Source organism: Sorex fumeus, unplaced genomic scaffold (assembly GCF_029834395.1).
Source record: "Sorex fumeus unplaced genomic scaffold, SorFum_2.1 ptg000028l, whole genome shotgun sequence".
Taxonomy (NCBI): domain Eukaryota; kingdom Metazoa; phylum Chordata; class Mammalia; order Eulipotyphla; family Soricidae; genus Sorex; species Sorex fumeus.
The window spans coordinates 4793989-4810634 of record NW_026606085.1 but is presented as its reverse complement, the minus strand read 5'-3'; the positions used below and the strand labels follow the sequence as shown (position 1 = coordinate 4810634).

At 48.1% G+C, this 16646-nt stretch overlaps 1 protein-coding gene across 1 annotated transcript in view; it reads right to left on the bottom strand.

The window, feature by feature from the left end:
• Positions 1-16646, bottom strand: part of DNAH2 (dynein axonemal heavy chain 2) — a 149350-nt gene that overhangs the window by 15346 nt on the left and 117358 nt on the right. Inside the window, exons 59-73 of the mRNA XM_056114802.1 lie at positions 15568-15778; positions 15270-15386; positions 14959-15100; positions 13945-14114; positions 13724-13840; positions 6036-6200; positions 5376-5501; positions 4702-4850; positions 4565-4631; positions 3804-3954; positions 3418-3566; positions 3103-3236; positions 2632-2776; positions 2337-2536; positions 863-989 (exon numbers count right to left, since the gene is read on the bottom strand). Coding sequence (XP_055970777.1) covers positions 863-989; positions 2337-2536; positions 2632-2776; positions 3103-3236; positions 3418-3566; positions 3804-3954; positions 4565-4631; positions 4702-4850; positions 5376-5501; positions 6036-6200; positions 13724-13840; positions 13945-14114; positions 14959-15100; positions 15270-15386; positions 15568-15778 — 2170 coding nt within the window. The remainder of the gene's footprint in view (positions 1-862; positions 990-2336; positions 2537-2631; positions 2777-3102; positions 3237-3417; positions 3567-3803; positions 3955-4564; positions 4632-4701; positions 4851-5375; positions 5502-6035; positions 6201-13723; positions 13841-13944; positions 14115-14958; positions 15101-15269; positions 15387-15567; positions 15779-16646) is intronic.

Here is a 16646-nt window from a genome sequence, read left to right as displayed (position 1 = left end):
AACTGACCCAAGACTTGACAGAGAGGAGAGAGCCAAGTGTCCACCAGAGGCATAGTCTTCTTGTAGAAGATCAGTAAATGCAAAGGCCCTGAGGTGGGCTGTGCAGCTGGAGTGAAGAAGCCAGTGGGAGGAGCCAGCAGTGATGGGGGGAGGGGGCCCCTGGGTTGCTGCATTCAGAGAATGCGTGTAAGGGACATGACAAAGCTCTTGCTAAAATCGCGATGGGAGACCTGGAAGCAAGGCAAAGAAGTGTTCAAAAGGCTGGGAGCGGGACTGGCCCAGGGAAACGTGGAGGGGATGTGTGGCTGCTTTTTCTTTCTTTTTCATTTTGCTTTTTGGGTCACACCCAGGGGTTACTCCTGGCTCTGCACTCAGGAATTACTCCTGGCGGTGCTCAGGGGACCAAATGGGATGCTGGGGATGGAACTCAGGTTGGCCGCGTGCAAGGCAAACGCCCTACCCACTGTACTATCACTCCAGCCCTGAATGTGTGACTGCTTTAAGGGGGATAGAACCCTTTGAAGTTCATGATCATGAATTTAAAGTAGACCAATCCCTGTAGGTGTGCTATTTAAGTGCACAGACCACATACAACAGAGGGGAGCGTATTTTCAGGCTCAGGAAGCAGCAGTGGGAGAGGCAGTTACAGTGGCAAATCATGCCAGTGTGGGTGAGAGGATCCCCCAAATCCCACCTTTAACATAGGCAAAGAGGCATATGGCAAGTCTCTGCCCATAACTTCAGGGAGTCTGCTCCCGGCAGTTTTCCTCAGCCATCCTACTGGGCTAGAGTCCAGGACCTATTTTCCTGCACTCCCACTCTTGACCTGTCCACTATTAGGCGCGTCCTCTATCCAACTCACCACACCCCCACGCAGAAAGAAGTTGTACTCATCCATGTTGAGTTTGCCCGCAGTTTCCAAGATTTTAGCGCACATCTGGAAACTGAACAGTAGCTTGTGGCGTTCAAAAAGGGTGCGGCAGGTGTACCTGGGAGAAGGAGAGAGGAGAGAGGAGGGAGCAGGGAACAACATGCACGCTTACTGGGCAGATCATGCAAATCTAGTGTCATACAGAGAAGGGGAACTTTCATTAGCACCTGATCTAAACAGACCTGGGCAGAGGAGGTGAGTTTGGTGAAATCAGTCTTTCATTTCCATGAAAAAAAAAAGAATTTGTACCCCTACTCTGTTCCCCCTCCTTCAGGACTCTGCTAGGTCCTGCCAACATAAAAAAGAATAAACCCCAGGCTCTGGCCTGAAGGAAACAAGGCAGAGTAGGGAGGCTGGATGGAGAAACTGAGAGTACCATGCTGTGTGCTCAGGACTCACAGAGCAGAGCCAGCCACCCTATCTGCAGACCTGGGAGATTTCCGAGAGGAGTTTTCCTGGGGTGTCAAGGGGTCCATTAGTGGCGTAGAAGAGGAAGAGAGGGGTGGCCAGAAGGTCTCAGAATATAAGCACAGGCAGCGGGAGAGAAAAGGATATGAGCCTTTCTTGGACAGCCAGTGAAGGCAGAGGAAACTGAGGCAGCTGGGAGGGCAGACAGGACAGGCCACTGAGGACTGGGCTGGTTAGAAGGTGCACTTGCAGGCCCCCTCCCTCCTACCCTCCCACCCCTGGGCTGTTCCAGAAGAATAGACTGAAGAAGGATAGAGACAGGTTAGAGGCAGGATGACATCTTAGGAGAAGAAGAGCGTTTCAGAAAGAAAGATCAGAAAGCAGAGTCAGTCATGGGCGAACAGAGAGGAAACAAAGATTCATGAACAAAGCCTGGTGGCTGGTCTGAGAAGGGGGGTTAGGAAAAGTCAGGGATAACTCCCAATTGTTCCCTCGGGTGCTGGAAAGTGGGTGCTGGTGTCCCTTCAAAGGGTGAGGACTGTGAAGGAGGGACCTTGAGGTGAACTTGAATTTCAAGGTGAATTTGAGGGGTCTGTAGGGTGTCCAGGTAGAGATGTCAGGTATCTCGCTACTCTTGCTACTCCTGTGATCCACAGACTGGGAGCCACAGACTGGGAGAAACTCAGGCCCTAGGCCAGAACTATTGAATAAAAACCAATATTTTAACAAGATTCCTGGCATTCTGTAGGTACTTTACCATTTAAGAAGTGCCAGCAGAGTAGACAATTATATCTACAAAGGTGGTACTCAAGGGGGCACTAAAGATATGAAACAGGGATTAGGAAGCCCTGCGGTGACAGCGGATGAGGCTCTCAGGGAAGGGTAAGGCGAACACAGCGGCAGGCTGCGTGGGAGGCTCGCATGCTGAAGTCGCTGCAGTAAGCATTCGAGCTACCATTTGGCCTCCTGCCCAGGGCCAAGGGGAGAATCCTGAGACCTGTAAACAGCATAGGTGTGGAATTCATTCAGGTAGTCAATACGGTCCTCCAACTTGGTGCTGCGATGACTTTTGTCGATGCTCAGGATAAAGAGGGCGATGTAGGCATCCAGTGAGAACTGGTACATCGGGTCGATACGACCCATGTCATTGAGCACAAAGAACAGTATGGATGCCCGCTGGGCACAGGGCCGGTAAGCCTGCAGAGGGAGAAAGAGTCAGGGCCAGAGAGAAGATTGGCAGAAGGCAGGGGCTTGGGGAGGGGGCCTCAGGTCAGGAGCACCCGGGAGCACACCTCACGGGCCAGGTCAATGTTGATCTCTGTGGTTTCACTGGTCTCCAGCTGCTCAGTCACTTCACTGGCCGTCACCTTAGAGGTCTGCAGGGTGTTCACCAGCTGCACGTCATCTAGCAGGGACCCTGTGGCCTCGTTTAGCAGCCTAGAAGGAAGCCAAGAGGCACAAGGATCAGGGGGTCGGGAGTCCTGGGCAGGGGGAGAGTCTCTCCATCAGTCCCCCACTCCCTCCCCTACACACTTCTTTTTTGTTTTGTTTTGCTTTGCTTTTTGGGTCATACCCAGCGATGCACAGGGGTTACTCCTGGCTCATGCACTCAGGAATCACTCCTGGCGGTGCTTGGGGGATCATATGGGATGCTGGGAATCAAACCCGGGTTGGCCGCATGCAAGGCAAATGCCCTACCCGCTGTGCTATCCCTCCAGTCCCCCACCCCCTGCTTCTTACAAGTGTGTGGGGTACAGCCTCACCGGAGGATCTCATCTTCTAGCTCCTTGAGCTTCCTCTTTCCAGCAGCGATATTGATAACTAGCGAATCCTTCTGCTCCTCCAGCTCAGGCCGCTCCTTCCGGACCACAATGCCCAGCAGTTGGGCTTCCAGACCCTGGAGGCACCAGAACTCAAGGTGAGATGTCACTCACTTATGGTGACTTTTACCCTTCTCATATAACTTTCAGACCCTTCACCCCCAACACAATCACATCCTTTTTCTCAGTCCTGCCAGTGTAGCCCTTTTTGCCCCCCCCCCCCCCCCCACCATTTCAGTAGGCGCCATCCCCAACCACCTGTTCTTTGACAGCAAAGTTGACAATGGTAGTCTTGGCTGAGGTCTCTGGACTGTAGTGAGGGTTGGAGAGCTTGGTGGTGATATAGAAACGGAAGTTGGGGTTGTACTCCACCTCCTTATCTGCAATGCGTATCAGCAACCGGCCACCTATACCCACAGGAGGAACAGGGCCAGGACGCATGTGACCAGCTGTGTGCTGTCCCATTCCCCAGTCAACAGCCAGTGATAATGACTCAGCCTGCTCCAAAGACCCCAGCCCTCGGCTGTCTGAAGAGAGAGGGATAGAAAGAAAAAGACAGAGCCCCAAAGTCAGCCCTTCGCTTTCTACATGTCCTCCTGGGGTTTATTGTGCAATCCACGCCCACGGTGAGTCCGGGTCCTGACCAATTCGAGCCACCGATTTGTTGAGCACTGGGTTGAGTGAAGGGTCCAGATATTCCTGCACGTTCTGGAGCAACACTGGATATCCGAACTGGATGGCTTTTTCTAGGATTCGAAGGTAATCGGTCATCTGCAGGTCGATGATTCGAAGACCCTAGAAGAGAGCCAGGTAACACAATGGAAGAAACCCTGAGGGAAGCAAGAGGGCAAAGGGCGGGACGGGGCCTCGGCAGGGAACAGGTCTGGAAAGAGAGTCTCTCACTCGAGGAACAGAAGTGGCTGAGGAATAGCACAGTGACTCGGCACCCTCCAAACAACGTTGGATCACTGTGCTAAGTACAGTCTGGGAGCTGGTGTTGGTCCCCAGTGCAGCAAGGCATCTGGAGCCGCTCTGCAGGCAAGAATATTCTCACTGCATGTGAGAATACTACAAGTACTCTCAAGTAATACTACAATACTGCAAGTATTCTCACTGCATGTGAGAATACTACAAAAGGGTGTGTGCCCTGCCAAAAGCACCACATAAGAAAAGACATGTGAGTGCCAAGACCAGGACATGCGACTCTTGGTAAACACGGGTGTGAGCACCACAACCTGTGTGAGAACCCCGGTAAGCACATGTGCAAACAGTTGGGGAGAAAAAAAGCGTGCGCACCACAGCTACAAAGTGTGCCAGGTAGTGTGCTTCTCACAATCACCTACAACAAATGAATCTGGGGTCAGGCAGGAGGGAATGAAAAAAAAAGGCGTCTCTAGCCTCCTACCTGGTTTCCTTCCATGTTCTTAATCCACTTCAGGGCCTGGGCCTGAGGATCAATCATCAGGGCCCACCTGGAGGACGAAGTGTGTCAGCAAACAGCCCCGCCCGCCCTTTTGCCCTTTGCTCCCAGAGCATCCTTACCTGTTGCCACGGGTGACAATGATGCCATTTTCAGTGGAGAAGGCATCTGAGGGCAGTCCTTGAATGTTCCAGTCCCGAACTTTGGTAGGATTGGACAGGAAGTTATCAAAGGTGAAGCGAGGCGAGTAGGGAACCTGAAGCTCCCAGATCTGGGTAGGTGTGGAAGAGCCCCAAATTTCAACCTGGAGGTCTGAGCCCAGGAGACCCAGGAACCCTCCTCTTATCTCGAAATTTTATTTTGTCTTTTTTTTTCTGGGTCACACCCGGCGATGCACAGGGGTTACTCCTGGCTCCGTACTCAGTAATTATTCCTGGCAGTGCTCAGGGGACCATAAGGGATGATGGGAATCAAACCTGGGTCAGCTGTATGCAAGGCAAACTCCCTATCCACTGTGCTATCACTCCAGCCCCACTGTTTTGCCTTGATGTGGGGGGCGAGAGGCACTCGGGTCACACCCAACTAGTTTCAGGGCTTACTCTTGGCTCTGTGCTCAGGATCACTCCTGGTGGGCTGGGGGAGCATATGAGTGCTGGGGGTCGAATTCTACTGGCTGTGTGCAAGGCTAGTGCTCTACCCACTGTACTACTGCTCCAGCCCCGCTTCTCCATATCTTTTCACTCCCCAAAGCTCCCATCTCAGAGCCCCAGAGCTGACTTGGCTGAGGCTGCCTCACCTTCCTCATCCAGATCTGGTTGACAATCTCATCCCGGTAGTTGGTCAGGAAGGGGCCCATGTAGGACAGGAAGGCAGCCGCCAGGAGACAGTCACCCACCAGGTATCCCAGGTCCTCCTCCAGGCCCTAGTGGACAGAGGGAAGGTATGAGCTTGCCCAGGCCCCCAGTTCTGGGAGATAGCAGAAAATGCTTTGAAGGCTTCTCCTTGGGACATTATCTAGATCAAAGAGATTCTACAAGTCTCCCTCCCACCCCCAAACATCTGCATTTTGAAAATTCTAAACTGGTTCTAATCCCTCATCTTTAACGGCAGTGTTTATCTTCTGATGATAAGGCCTAAGCTTTCATGATGCCAGAGTCACTGCAGGGAGACAAGACATTCCCAGGTCTCTTTCTGTCAGGCTCACTGGTTTTCACATGCTTTCAAGACCTACCTAAATACAGACCCAGATCCTTAATGGTGTGTGTATAGACAGATAAGATACTGCTCTACCAGTCTTTCTCTCACCACCGTCACCAAATATGAGGGGTAAAACTCCCATCCCCCATTCTACACCCATGTGTCCTCATCTCCCCTGAAAGTTCCTCAACCCAGAGGTGAGAGGAGCTCTGGGAACTGGTAGGCAGGGAGGAGAGCCAGGGAGAACAACTGATCTCACCTTAACCGTTTCCTCCCATCGGGCCTTCTCGCCAGCCAGCCCTGACACCAACATCCCAGCTCGCTCCAGCTTCAGCTCCATCTCCTCAGACTTCTTGCGGAGATCTTCCTTCTGTGCCAGCTTCTCGTCGTACTGTTTCTTCAGCATCTCTAGTTTCTCAGCCACCTGGGATGGAGCAAAGAACAAGGAGTAAACACAGGGATTGTGGCCAGATTGTTTTGGATTCAAATCATCGATTAGCCATTTTATGGCTCTATAGCCTTGGGTAAACTGATCTCTTTGAGCCTGCATTCTCTCATATGCTACATAAAAATACTATTTCTGGGGCTGGTTGCCAATCTAGCTTGCACCTAACCCAGATTTGATTTCTAGCACCAATCACATGGCCCCTGAACATGACTGAGTGCAGCCCAGGAAGCCCCGAGGCCTGCTGGGTGGCCCTCCTATTCCCAGTACCTCAGGGACCAAGCAGCATTACCCCCTCAGACCCTTGCATTGAACCATCAGCTCGACTGGCTGAAAAATCATCACTGGGGACCCTGGAATACATGAGCACCATTTGGAAGGACCCCTGCCCCCAAATAAAAACAAGTATAAAATAATAACTTTTACCTGATAGGATTGTCATGAGGAGAAAAATCATATAAAATGCGATGAGTTTTCTTTTTATTTATTTTTTGTGCTGTACCTGGTGGGGCTTGGGGACCCTATGGGATGCTGGAGATCAAACCTGGTTTGGCCACGCGCCAAGGCAAGAACTCTACCCACTGTACTATCCCTCAAGCCCCTTCATGAGTTTTCTTTACGTTCCCTCCACCACTTTTTCCTGGAACCTGGAAACAACTTGGTAATGAAATTCAAGACTGGGTTGGAGACAGAACTCTTATAGCATAACAAACACAAGATCTGTAACAGAGGTTCAGAAAGCACAAAAATGACTGACACTCTGTGCCGGAGGCCACACATAATGGGGGACCTTGAGAGAAGAAAAAGCTAGAAAAGAACAAAGGAGCAACTGGGAGGAAGAGACAGGGCCCAGCACCAAGGTCCTCTACCTACTAGAAGGTGTAATGGTGGTGGGATCGGTGTTGGAATATTGAATGCAATAACTTATTGTGAACAACTTTACAAAACTAAAATAAATTTGGGGGAAAATTAATTCCATAGGGTTAGAGGGATATTATAGCGGGTACGGTACTTGCCTTGCACATGGTCTACCTGGGTTCAATCCCTGGCATCCCATATGGTCCCCAAGCATCACCAGAAATAATCCCTGAGTGTAGAGCCAGGAGTTAGCCCTAAGCACTGCCAGGCTTGGCTCAAAAGTCAACAAAATTTGTTCCATAAAGGTATGATTAGACTGAGATGGTTCTAAAGCAGTGGTGGCTGAAGAGAAAGGAGGCCAAAATATCATCTTGTCAATGTGTCAAGGTGAGACAATTAGAACAAAAGACAACCCATCACAAATACCTAATTAGACTTTAGGATTCACAGGTGAAATTATTTTCCTTCTTTACTTCTGCACTGTCTTTATATAAGTCTGTCTTACAGTTTCCATCACCAAAGCAGTCAGAATCATATCCAATTTGGTGATGCCTAATTCAAATAGAGTTTCTCTCAACTAAATTTATTTAAAGTGTTATTACATCTCACTTTATCATTTAACAAAGGAGAAATGTGGATTATATACAGCACAATGCTCTGCACAGGGGAAAAAACAGTTTCCTGATTAGAATTCGACAGACGGCTTTCCAAGGAAGTCTTTAAAGCAAAGTGAAGATGCAAAATGTCATCTTCAAGTGACAGAAGGTGTTGGGTCAAGAAAAAGCTTAATGGACTGAGGGCATGCTTTGTATGGGGGGAAGCCTGGGTTCTATCCCTAGCACCACATGATTCTTTAAGGAGCAACCCTAAGCATCAAGAAAGGAATAGCCGGGGCTGGAGCGATAGCACAGCAGGTAGGGTGTTTGCCTTGCATGCAGCCGACCCAGGTTTGATTCCCAGCATCCCATATGGTCCCCCGAGCACCACCAGGAATAATTTCTGAGTGCATGAGCCATAAATAACCCCTGCGTATCACTGTTGTGACCCAAAAATGAAAAAACAAAGAAAAGAATAGCCCCTTAGCACTACTAAGTATGCCGCCCCCCCACCAAAGAAAGAAAGAGAGAGGGGCAGGGGAGGGAGGCAGGCAGGGAGGGAGGGAGGGAGGGAGGGAGAAAGGAAGAAAAAAAGTGTCATTCAGGAGTGGGGCCATCTGGGTAGGTCAGAGGACACACTGACTGGGGCTAGAGGCCTCCTGGGAAAGAGCCAAGGATCCCTGTTCTGCTGCCTCGCCCTGCTTTCCCCTTTCCCTCCGCCCCCCATTGGCTGACTCTGACACGGAGGAGGTCAAATATAAGAACTTGTCTTCAGTTTATGTGACCGACTCCTTGGGTGCATGCTCTCTGGCAATATTCTGATTATAATCGGGCTTCCTGTGGAGATTTGCCTCTGGAGAGGCAGCTAGGCCTTCATGTTTCTTTGTTTATTTTGCCTTCTGCACTGTCTTCATCTTTTATTTCTGATACAAGAAACACATGCACAAGTGTTTGTTTTGTTTTTTTGCATGTGTATTATTTATTTTTTTTATATTTAATTCTGAGATAACTGTAATTTAACAGAAGTATTACCAGAAGTATCATGGATCATTCTCAGAAAACTTCACCTAACTTCCTGTTGTTTAATTCTTCTGTGTAACCTCCAATATGTGCTACTGAACAATGTGACTAAGATATAGTTTGGAATGGGAACTGAAAAAGAAAGTAAATTTCAACCATAGGAGTGTAGTTATCTTGAAATAAAATAAGAATTGATTCTGGGGGTGGGGAGATAGTTTACAGGACGAATGTGCATATTTCACATTACAAAGGGCCCAGGAGAGCATTCAGAGGTTAAGGCCTTACAATGTACCAACTCTGGTTTGATTCCTGGTGCCATATATAGTTCCTGAGCACATTCAAGAGTGATCCCTGAGCATAGAGCCAGGAGCAGCCCCTAAGTACCATGGGGTACACCCCGTTCCACACCTCCCCCAAAAATCCCCAAAAAACCCCACCAAACAGAAAATTAAGAATTGATTTTGTCCCATGTCAATGTCTTCTGGATCAATTTCTAAGCCAATGATTCATAATCTTTGTTGAATGTCAAAACTGTGTCTAAAAAAGAAGTATTTTCAAAGTTCCAAATCTTTATTCAAGGTTTGGATTGTTGGGGCTGGAGAGATAGTATGGTGGGTAAGGCAGTTGCCTTGCATGCAGCATTCTAGGTTTAATCCCTAGTATCTGAGCCTGGCCAGGAGCACCCCCTGAGCACTGAGTAGGGTGTGTACCAAACAGAAAATAAAAACAAACAAAATTGACTTGGATTAACATGCAACACAACTGGTCTCTGGGCCTCCTTTAAGACCTCTAGACCGCAGTATTATGTACAGGTGCCTTCCTCTCCTCCCCCACCCCCCACCACACACAAGCACATAACACACACACACACACACACACACACACACACACACACACTGGCTGGTACTGACAATTGACATTGATTTCTAGAATGCTTATACCTGGGCTCTCCTAGAATTCCTACCTAGACGGCTGGGTAGAGCTCGGTCATTACACTAGGTGGGCACGCAGGCCTGATGCTGTTCAGAAGTGTATTTGGCTCTTGTGCTCTTATGCTGCACAGCTTTTGTTTCCTGTGTGTTCACTTTTATTAGGGGTTCTCAAAACAGTGTGTTCTGGAAGTGTTTGTTCTAGGCCTTGCATGCCTCTCTGACGTGTGTAGGGGCATGATGTGACCCTCAGAGCAGCCGCATGCACTGAGCACAGTCCTGAGGCCCTTCCTATTTGCACCCAGCAGCTCTGCTGTCTGTGATGCCTGGTGCTGCAAGTGATATTGCACTGCATCACAGCCGGTGGTGTGTGAGCACTGTCACCAAGGAATGCAGCTGCAGAGAGCACCATGACTGAAAGATACACAAGCACTGAAAATACAGAATGAGACCCCTGGAACCAATGTGATAGTACAGCAGGTAGGGCGTTGGCCTGGCATGCGGCTGACCTAGGTTCAATCCCAGCATTCCATATGGTCTCCTGCATAGAGTCTGGAGTAATCCCGGAATACAGAGCCAGGAGTAAGCCCTGAGCACTGCTGGGTGTGGCCTAAAAACAAAACAAACAAAACGAAAGAAAAAAAGAAAGAAAGAGAGAGAGAGAGGAAGAGAGAGAGAGAGAGAGAGAGAGAAAGGAAAGAGACCTTGTGAGCACTCAAGTGGCTGTCAGCAAACACTACCCCAGAATGTGCATGAGCACCACAGCTAAAGAACTGTGAGGGAAAAGAACTAAAAACTTTTTAAAAAAAAAATTTGGGTCACACCTGGCGATGCTCGGGGGTTACTCCTGGCTCTTCGCTCAGAAATTACTCCTGGCGGTGCTCAGGGGACCATATGGGATGCTGGGAATGAAACCCGGGTTGGCCACGTGCAAGGGCAAGTGCCCTAGCTGCTGTGCTATGGCTCCAGCCCCGATAACTAAAAACTTTTATTTATTTATTTATTTATTATGTAGGAGTACTGCTATTTATTCAGCCACTGATTAGCTGATTGAATTGGGAATGAACTCCACCTTACTTTTTTTTCTTTCATTTTTTTATAATTTTATTTATTGAATCACCGTGAGAGCAGTTACAAAGCTTGTGGGTCTAAGTCTCAGTAGTCATACAATGAAACACCCGTACCTTCACCAGTGCCCATTCTCCACCCCCAACAACCCCAGTATACCCCCATCCCACAACCTCCCCCAAACTGTGGGGCAGGTGATTTCCACATTACTCTCTCTTTACTTTGATTACATTCAATATTTTGACACCAGACCCACCATTATTATTTGGGATTTTGCCCCAACACTCAGATCTGCTGAAAAGGCAACAGTAGACAATTTTTCTATTGCTGGTTATGAATAACATATGATGTCACGTGGCTGCAGTAGTGGCCACGCGATTTTGAAATTCTGAAATTTTAACAATTAAATCTGGAAAGATTTCTACCAAAACCTTCTGGGTTCTGAGATTTGTTCCTGAGTCTCTGGAATAACTAAAAACTTTTAAAAATTGTTTTTGTTTTTGTTTTTTGGGTCACACTTGGCAGTGCTCAGAGCTTATTCCTGGCTCTGCATTCAGAGATCAATCCTGGAGGGCTCAAGGGACTCTATGGGGTGCCAGGTATCAAATTTGGGTCAGCTGTACACAAGGCAAGTATTTTGCCCACTGTACTATTTTTCCAGCTCCCCAAAATAAAAAAATGTGTGAGCACTATAACCAGGATGTGTGTGCCCCCATTCACCACAATAACAGCAGCAACAAGGAAGGGAAAGGGAAACATAAAAGAGAGGCAGGATAGTACAGGACATAAGGTACTTGTTTTGCATGTGAGAGATCTGGTTGGATCCCTGGCACCACATGGTCCCCCAATCACCAAGAGGGGTCAGTGACTCCTCAGAACAGAGCCACAAATAACCCCTGAGCATCTCCTGGTGGGGCCAAAAGCACAAAAAAACAAAAGTAAATGAATGCATGTCCAATGAGTGATGTTGGATGCTGACCTCGGAGATTCCAGTTTTCACATGTAAAGGGAATAATCCCAATTATTTGACCAGAATATGATTCAACCCAAAATGATCCATCTGGAAGTAAGAAACATTTCCAAATAAGTAACTATACTGACTCTTGAAAAGGAGTAAAAGTGTAGTTTCTTGGAAGGTGACAACAGCAAAAGGGATGAAGCAAATGAGGGGAGTGTCTGCAGAGAGCAGATCACGACATGCAGGACTGGGCCCCCTGCACAGTCAGAAGAGGCCCCAGGGCCACTCCACTGGTGAAGTCAGGGTGCCTGCAGTAGAAAGAGTCGTTTGCCTTGCATATAGTGGCAGTGTTTGCCACCATAAATATGGGACCATATGGGGTTCTGGGGATGGAACCTGACTGGCTGCATGTAAGACAAACCTTATGCTGTAGTTGCAGTGTGGCTTGATGCAGGAAATGTGGGTTCTGGCCCCACTGCACTGTTTGTAGCCTTCCCTACACTTACCTTCACTAAAACTTGGACTCTCATTCTGATTTGAAGAGGTAGATCTGTATATTCTCCATAGACGATTAATACTTAACTGGCAACAGACAGGGGCCATACCTGGTGGTACTGGAGGTGGGTAAGGGGAATCTACAGGTCTGTCTCCAGTACCACTTGGGGGACCATGTGGTTCCAAGGATAGAACCAGGGTCAGTCTCATGGAAGACCTATACTTTAAGTCCTGTAATGTCTTTCTGACCCCTAGTTAAAACATTTTGAAAGATAAGACCAGATCTGGTTTTATAAAAACTTAAAACTTCTATGTATTTAAAGATAGTACCAAATAAATTTTGAGGGCCAGTAAAGATAAAAAATTAACAATGACATGAGGGTAGGAGAGATAATACAGGGGTTAAGGCACTTGTCTTGCATGCAGCAGACCCTAGTTCAATCCCTGGCACCACATATGATTCCCCAACCACCACTAGGAGAAATCCCTAAGCATAGGGCCAGGAGTAAGCCCTAAGCACAGCCTGGTATGTCCACCTGCCCACGAAAAGGGAAATAATGTTTCATTGGAATATCATACATCGGTTAAAAAAAAAAAGTAGAAACTCTTTGTATACAAAGAGTTGTATATGGAAGGTCTTCAGTATATATAGTAAAATAAGATAAGAAGGTGCAAAACAGTACAGATAATGTCTTTTTAAAAAACTAAAAATGTAAAAAAAGAAACTAAATTAAAAATGTAATCATATCAGCATAGGATATCCGGGAGTGAAAACCGAAACTCAGCAATACCAGCTGCTTTCTAGGGAGGGAACTAGAAAGCAGATGGCAGGAAAGAGACTTCCTACTGGATAATCTTTCACAATGTTTGAATCTCAAACTATGTGAATCTATTACTTCTTAAATTAATGACAGAAAAATGTAATGGGCCGAGATGTGGCTCAAGTGGTAGAGCACATGTCATGCATCCGAAAGGTCCTGGATCTGATCCCAGGAGTCACACGCCTCACTTACTGGTCCTGGTGTTCCCTGAGCACAGACAGGTATGGGCCACGCCGCAACAAAATAGAAAGAAAAACTGCAGACTGGAAGAGTTTTAACTAGTAATAATAGCACTTTACATTCCACCCTAACAGATTATTATTCATGCGTTTATCTTGTAGAAATCACCTTCTGGGGTGTCTAACTTGCACACAGTCCTTGGAGGCTGTCCACCCTGACTCACAGACACTTGGTTTTCCTGGTTTCCACTTTTCCTCCCCGCAACAACAGCCACCCTGATACTCTTGCCCTCCTGTGGCAAATGACATCAGTTCACATCTCCACACCCATCTCCAAAAGACAGAGACCACCAGCTCCCACGTTGGTCTTTGGAAGGGCTCTGCAGGAACAGTGTCCTCTGCATTGTACCTTTATAACGCTCTGCAAGTGGCTTAGCTATCTGAGCCAGCGGCAACTTCTGTAAGCAGGGCCTAAATGGGAAGCTGGCCAGACCACAGGTGAGAGGCGTAAAACTAGATAAGAAGGAGCAAACATCCTGGCACAGAGGCCACTCTGGGACGGGGAGCATGAGCCGTACCTCCCGCAGCTTCTCCTGGGCTTCGGCCAGCGCTGCTTGCTTCTCTTGAAGTTGAGACAATGCCGCATTTAATCGTGCCCGCTTGGGCTCCACTACCCGATAGAGCCGCCCATAGAGCTGCAGGGAGAGAGCCAGGTTCCTGGGTCTTTCACCCACTCACCACGTCCCCGGCTTTATCCTGCCATGCCTCCTGCTGCCCAGCCCAGGTTGGCACAGCTTACCTCCATGGCCCGTACCCACATGCACAGGGATTTGGCAGCCAAAGAGACCCGGCCAATGATGTCAGGTTGGAAGTCAGGCTGGGCGCAATAGGCCCCAATCTTCTTCAGAACCTTATCTGAGATGTTGTCTTTATCAAAATGGATCAGTGACTTGATAAAGTTCTGTTCCCCTGTGGTATGAAAATTGGGTTGGAGAGGGCTTACCAGAGGACCTAATCTTGTCCAAGTTTCACCTCTCCTTAGATGTAGCCACAGTCCCCCCCCCTTTTTTTTCTTTTTTGAGTCACACCCGGTGATGCTCTCAGGGGCTACACCTGGCTCTGTACTCAGGAATAACTCCTGGTGATGCATGGGTGGACCATATGGGATCCTGGGGATTGGACCCATTTGCCTGTGCAAGGCAAACGCCCTATCGCCTGGCCACAGTTCCTTGGGCTCCACTCCCAAGGTGAACTAACTTCTCTCTAAGTTCCCACACTGAACTGGCTCCTTTCTTTAGACTCACACAGTGCCCTGTGCACCCCATTCTCTGCAAGGTTCTCATTAATTATGCTTAACACTCCAAAGAAACATCAACCTTTCCATGACAAGAAAATCTAATGCTTCCCTAAGAGTTATATTCTACCATGGGAAAGAAAACCAAACCAAAACAGAGAAAATCTCAAGAATGATTACAGAAAGACTTGTTTACCATTTTCTGATTCTTGTCTTTTGGAGGCCCAAATGAATTTTTTACCTTTGAATTCCTATTTCTATCTGGTACACAGTCACATATTTAGAACAATTTTCCCCACAAACTTTTTTGGGGGGAGGGGGCTATTGAGTCATTTCCTGTTACAACCAAAAAAATCTCAACTGGTCCTTAAGTCTGCTCTTTCTTCCAAGCTGCTATGACCCGCCTCCAAGCTATACTGCCATTCTCCACTCATCTTTCTCTCCTCAGGAACCTGATGCACAGTAGGTGATTAATAAATGGTGGGTGAATGGACATTGTCTCTGGGTTCTCTAGATTACCTAGTTGTCTCTTGGCCTCTGCCCAAGTGGGCTCATTTCCTCGAAGAATCATGACTGCCTGCATCACTATCTCCACTTGGGCAGGGGGACGTCCATAAGATTTGATTTCTCCAATATCCTTCTTATTCAAAGATTCCAGGGCCTGGGAAAAGGGATTAACTTAGAGCCAGAGTCAACTCTGATTCTCTCAGATGAGACAGGTTCTTAATGAAGGGGAACCAGCCAACACACCCTGCTCCCTCCCACTTGCTCAGGCCCTTTGAGGACAAAACAAGGCAGGTCTTTTCCCTGGGCCCTTCTGCCTTCTATACCCGCATGGCCTCTTCCAGAGCTGGCAGTGCCTCTTCTAGATCCTTCTGGGCATTGTCAGCCAGAGCCTGGCATTTTATTTCCTCAACTGCAATCTTCTCACTATTGGCTGTGACGGCCTAGGGGTTGAGAGAGGAAAAGGGCTGGTCATCACCTTGGACAAAGATGGGGCTGGCTGTGTTGGTGGCAACAGAGAAGCTGCAATCACTGGAGGGCACTTGGCATAGTGGTTGCTGGTCATAAGGGAGTCTGTGGAGCAGGACAGGTGACAGGGGTGCATGGGCGTGGCTGGGGACTCACTTTCTGCTGCTCATCAGCTTCCCGCTTCTGCTGCACGATGATGACCAAGTACTCTTCGCACTGCTTCTGGAACTCAGCCACCTTTCTCTTGGCCTCCTCCAGCTCCACAGACATCATTTCTACCTTTTCCCTGGTTTCATCAATCTTAAACAATCCTGTTCGCAGCTTATTGGCTTGGTCCAGCAACTCCTGCCGTTTCTCTGCCAGCAGCCTAGGGAGACAGAGTGGGACAAAGTGTGGGGTAAGGCTGAGCTCCCAGACAGGAGTATGCCCTAGGCCATTTTCCCTCCTTGTCCACCTCATGACCCCAGTTTCCTTTCAATTTCCACCCTGTCCACCATTCTGGTCAGATTATTTTAACTTCCTAACTGGATCAATGCCAACGGCTTCCCACCTCATCTTCCAACTTCCAGATTCTGCTCTCTGATTTATTCTACACACCATGGTGACTGTCAGCTCTCTCAGTACTGTTCTTAATCATGACGCTTCCCTGCCAGACTCTCTGGCTGTTGCTCCCTGGGTTCAGGTGCACTCTCTGGAGTGAACCAAGAAAAAAAATAATATTGTTCCCAGAAAGCAGCCCTCTCTCAACACAGTCTGGGTCTTCCACAGGCTCAGTTCTGCCACAATTTCTGATTTAAAAAAAATTTTTTTAGAGTAGTTTTGGGCCACATCCAACTATGCTCAGGGTAACTCCTGGCTCTGCGCTCAGGCATCACTCCTAGAGGGTTCAGGGAACCATTTGGGGTTCTGAGGATTGAACCCAGGTCAGCCACATGCAAAGCAAGTGCCCTACCTACTGTACTATCTGGTCAATTCTGATGTCTTAAAAGAGAATCTGGAGGATCAGAGCATAGTATAACAGGCAGGGCTCTTGCTTTGCGTGCAGCCGACCTGGGTTCAATCCCAGTATTCCATATGGTTCCCTGAGCCCCACCAGGGTAATTCCAGAGTACTCTTGGGAATAATCCCTGAGAACCACAGGGTGTAGTCCAAACAAACAAATAAATAAGAGGTTGAAATCTAGTTTTTTTCTGCCTCCTAAATTTTGAATGTTGTCCAAAAGTTTTCAACATTGT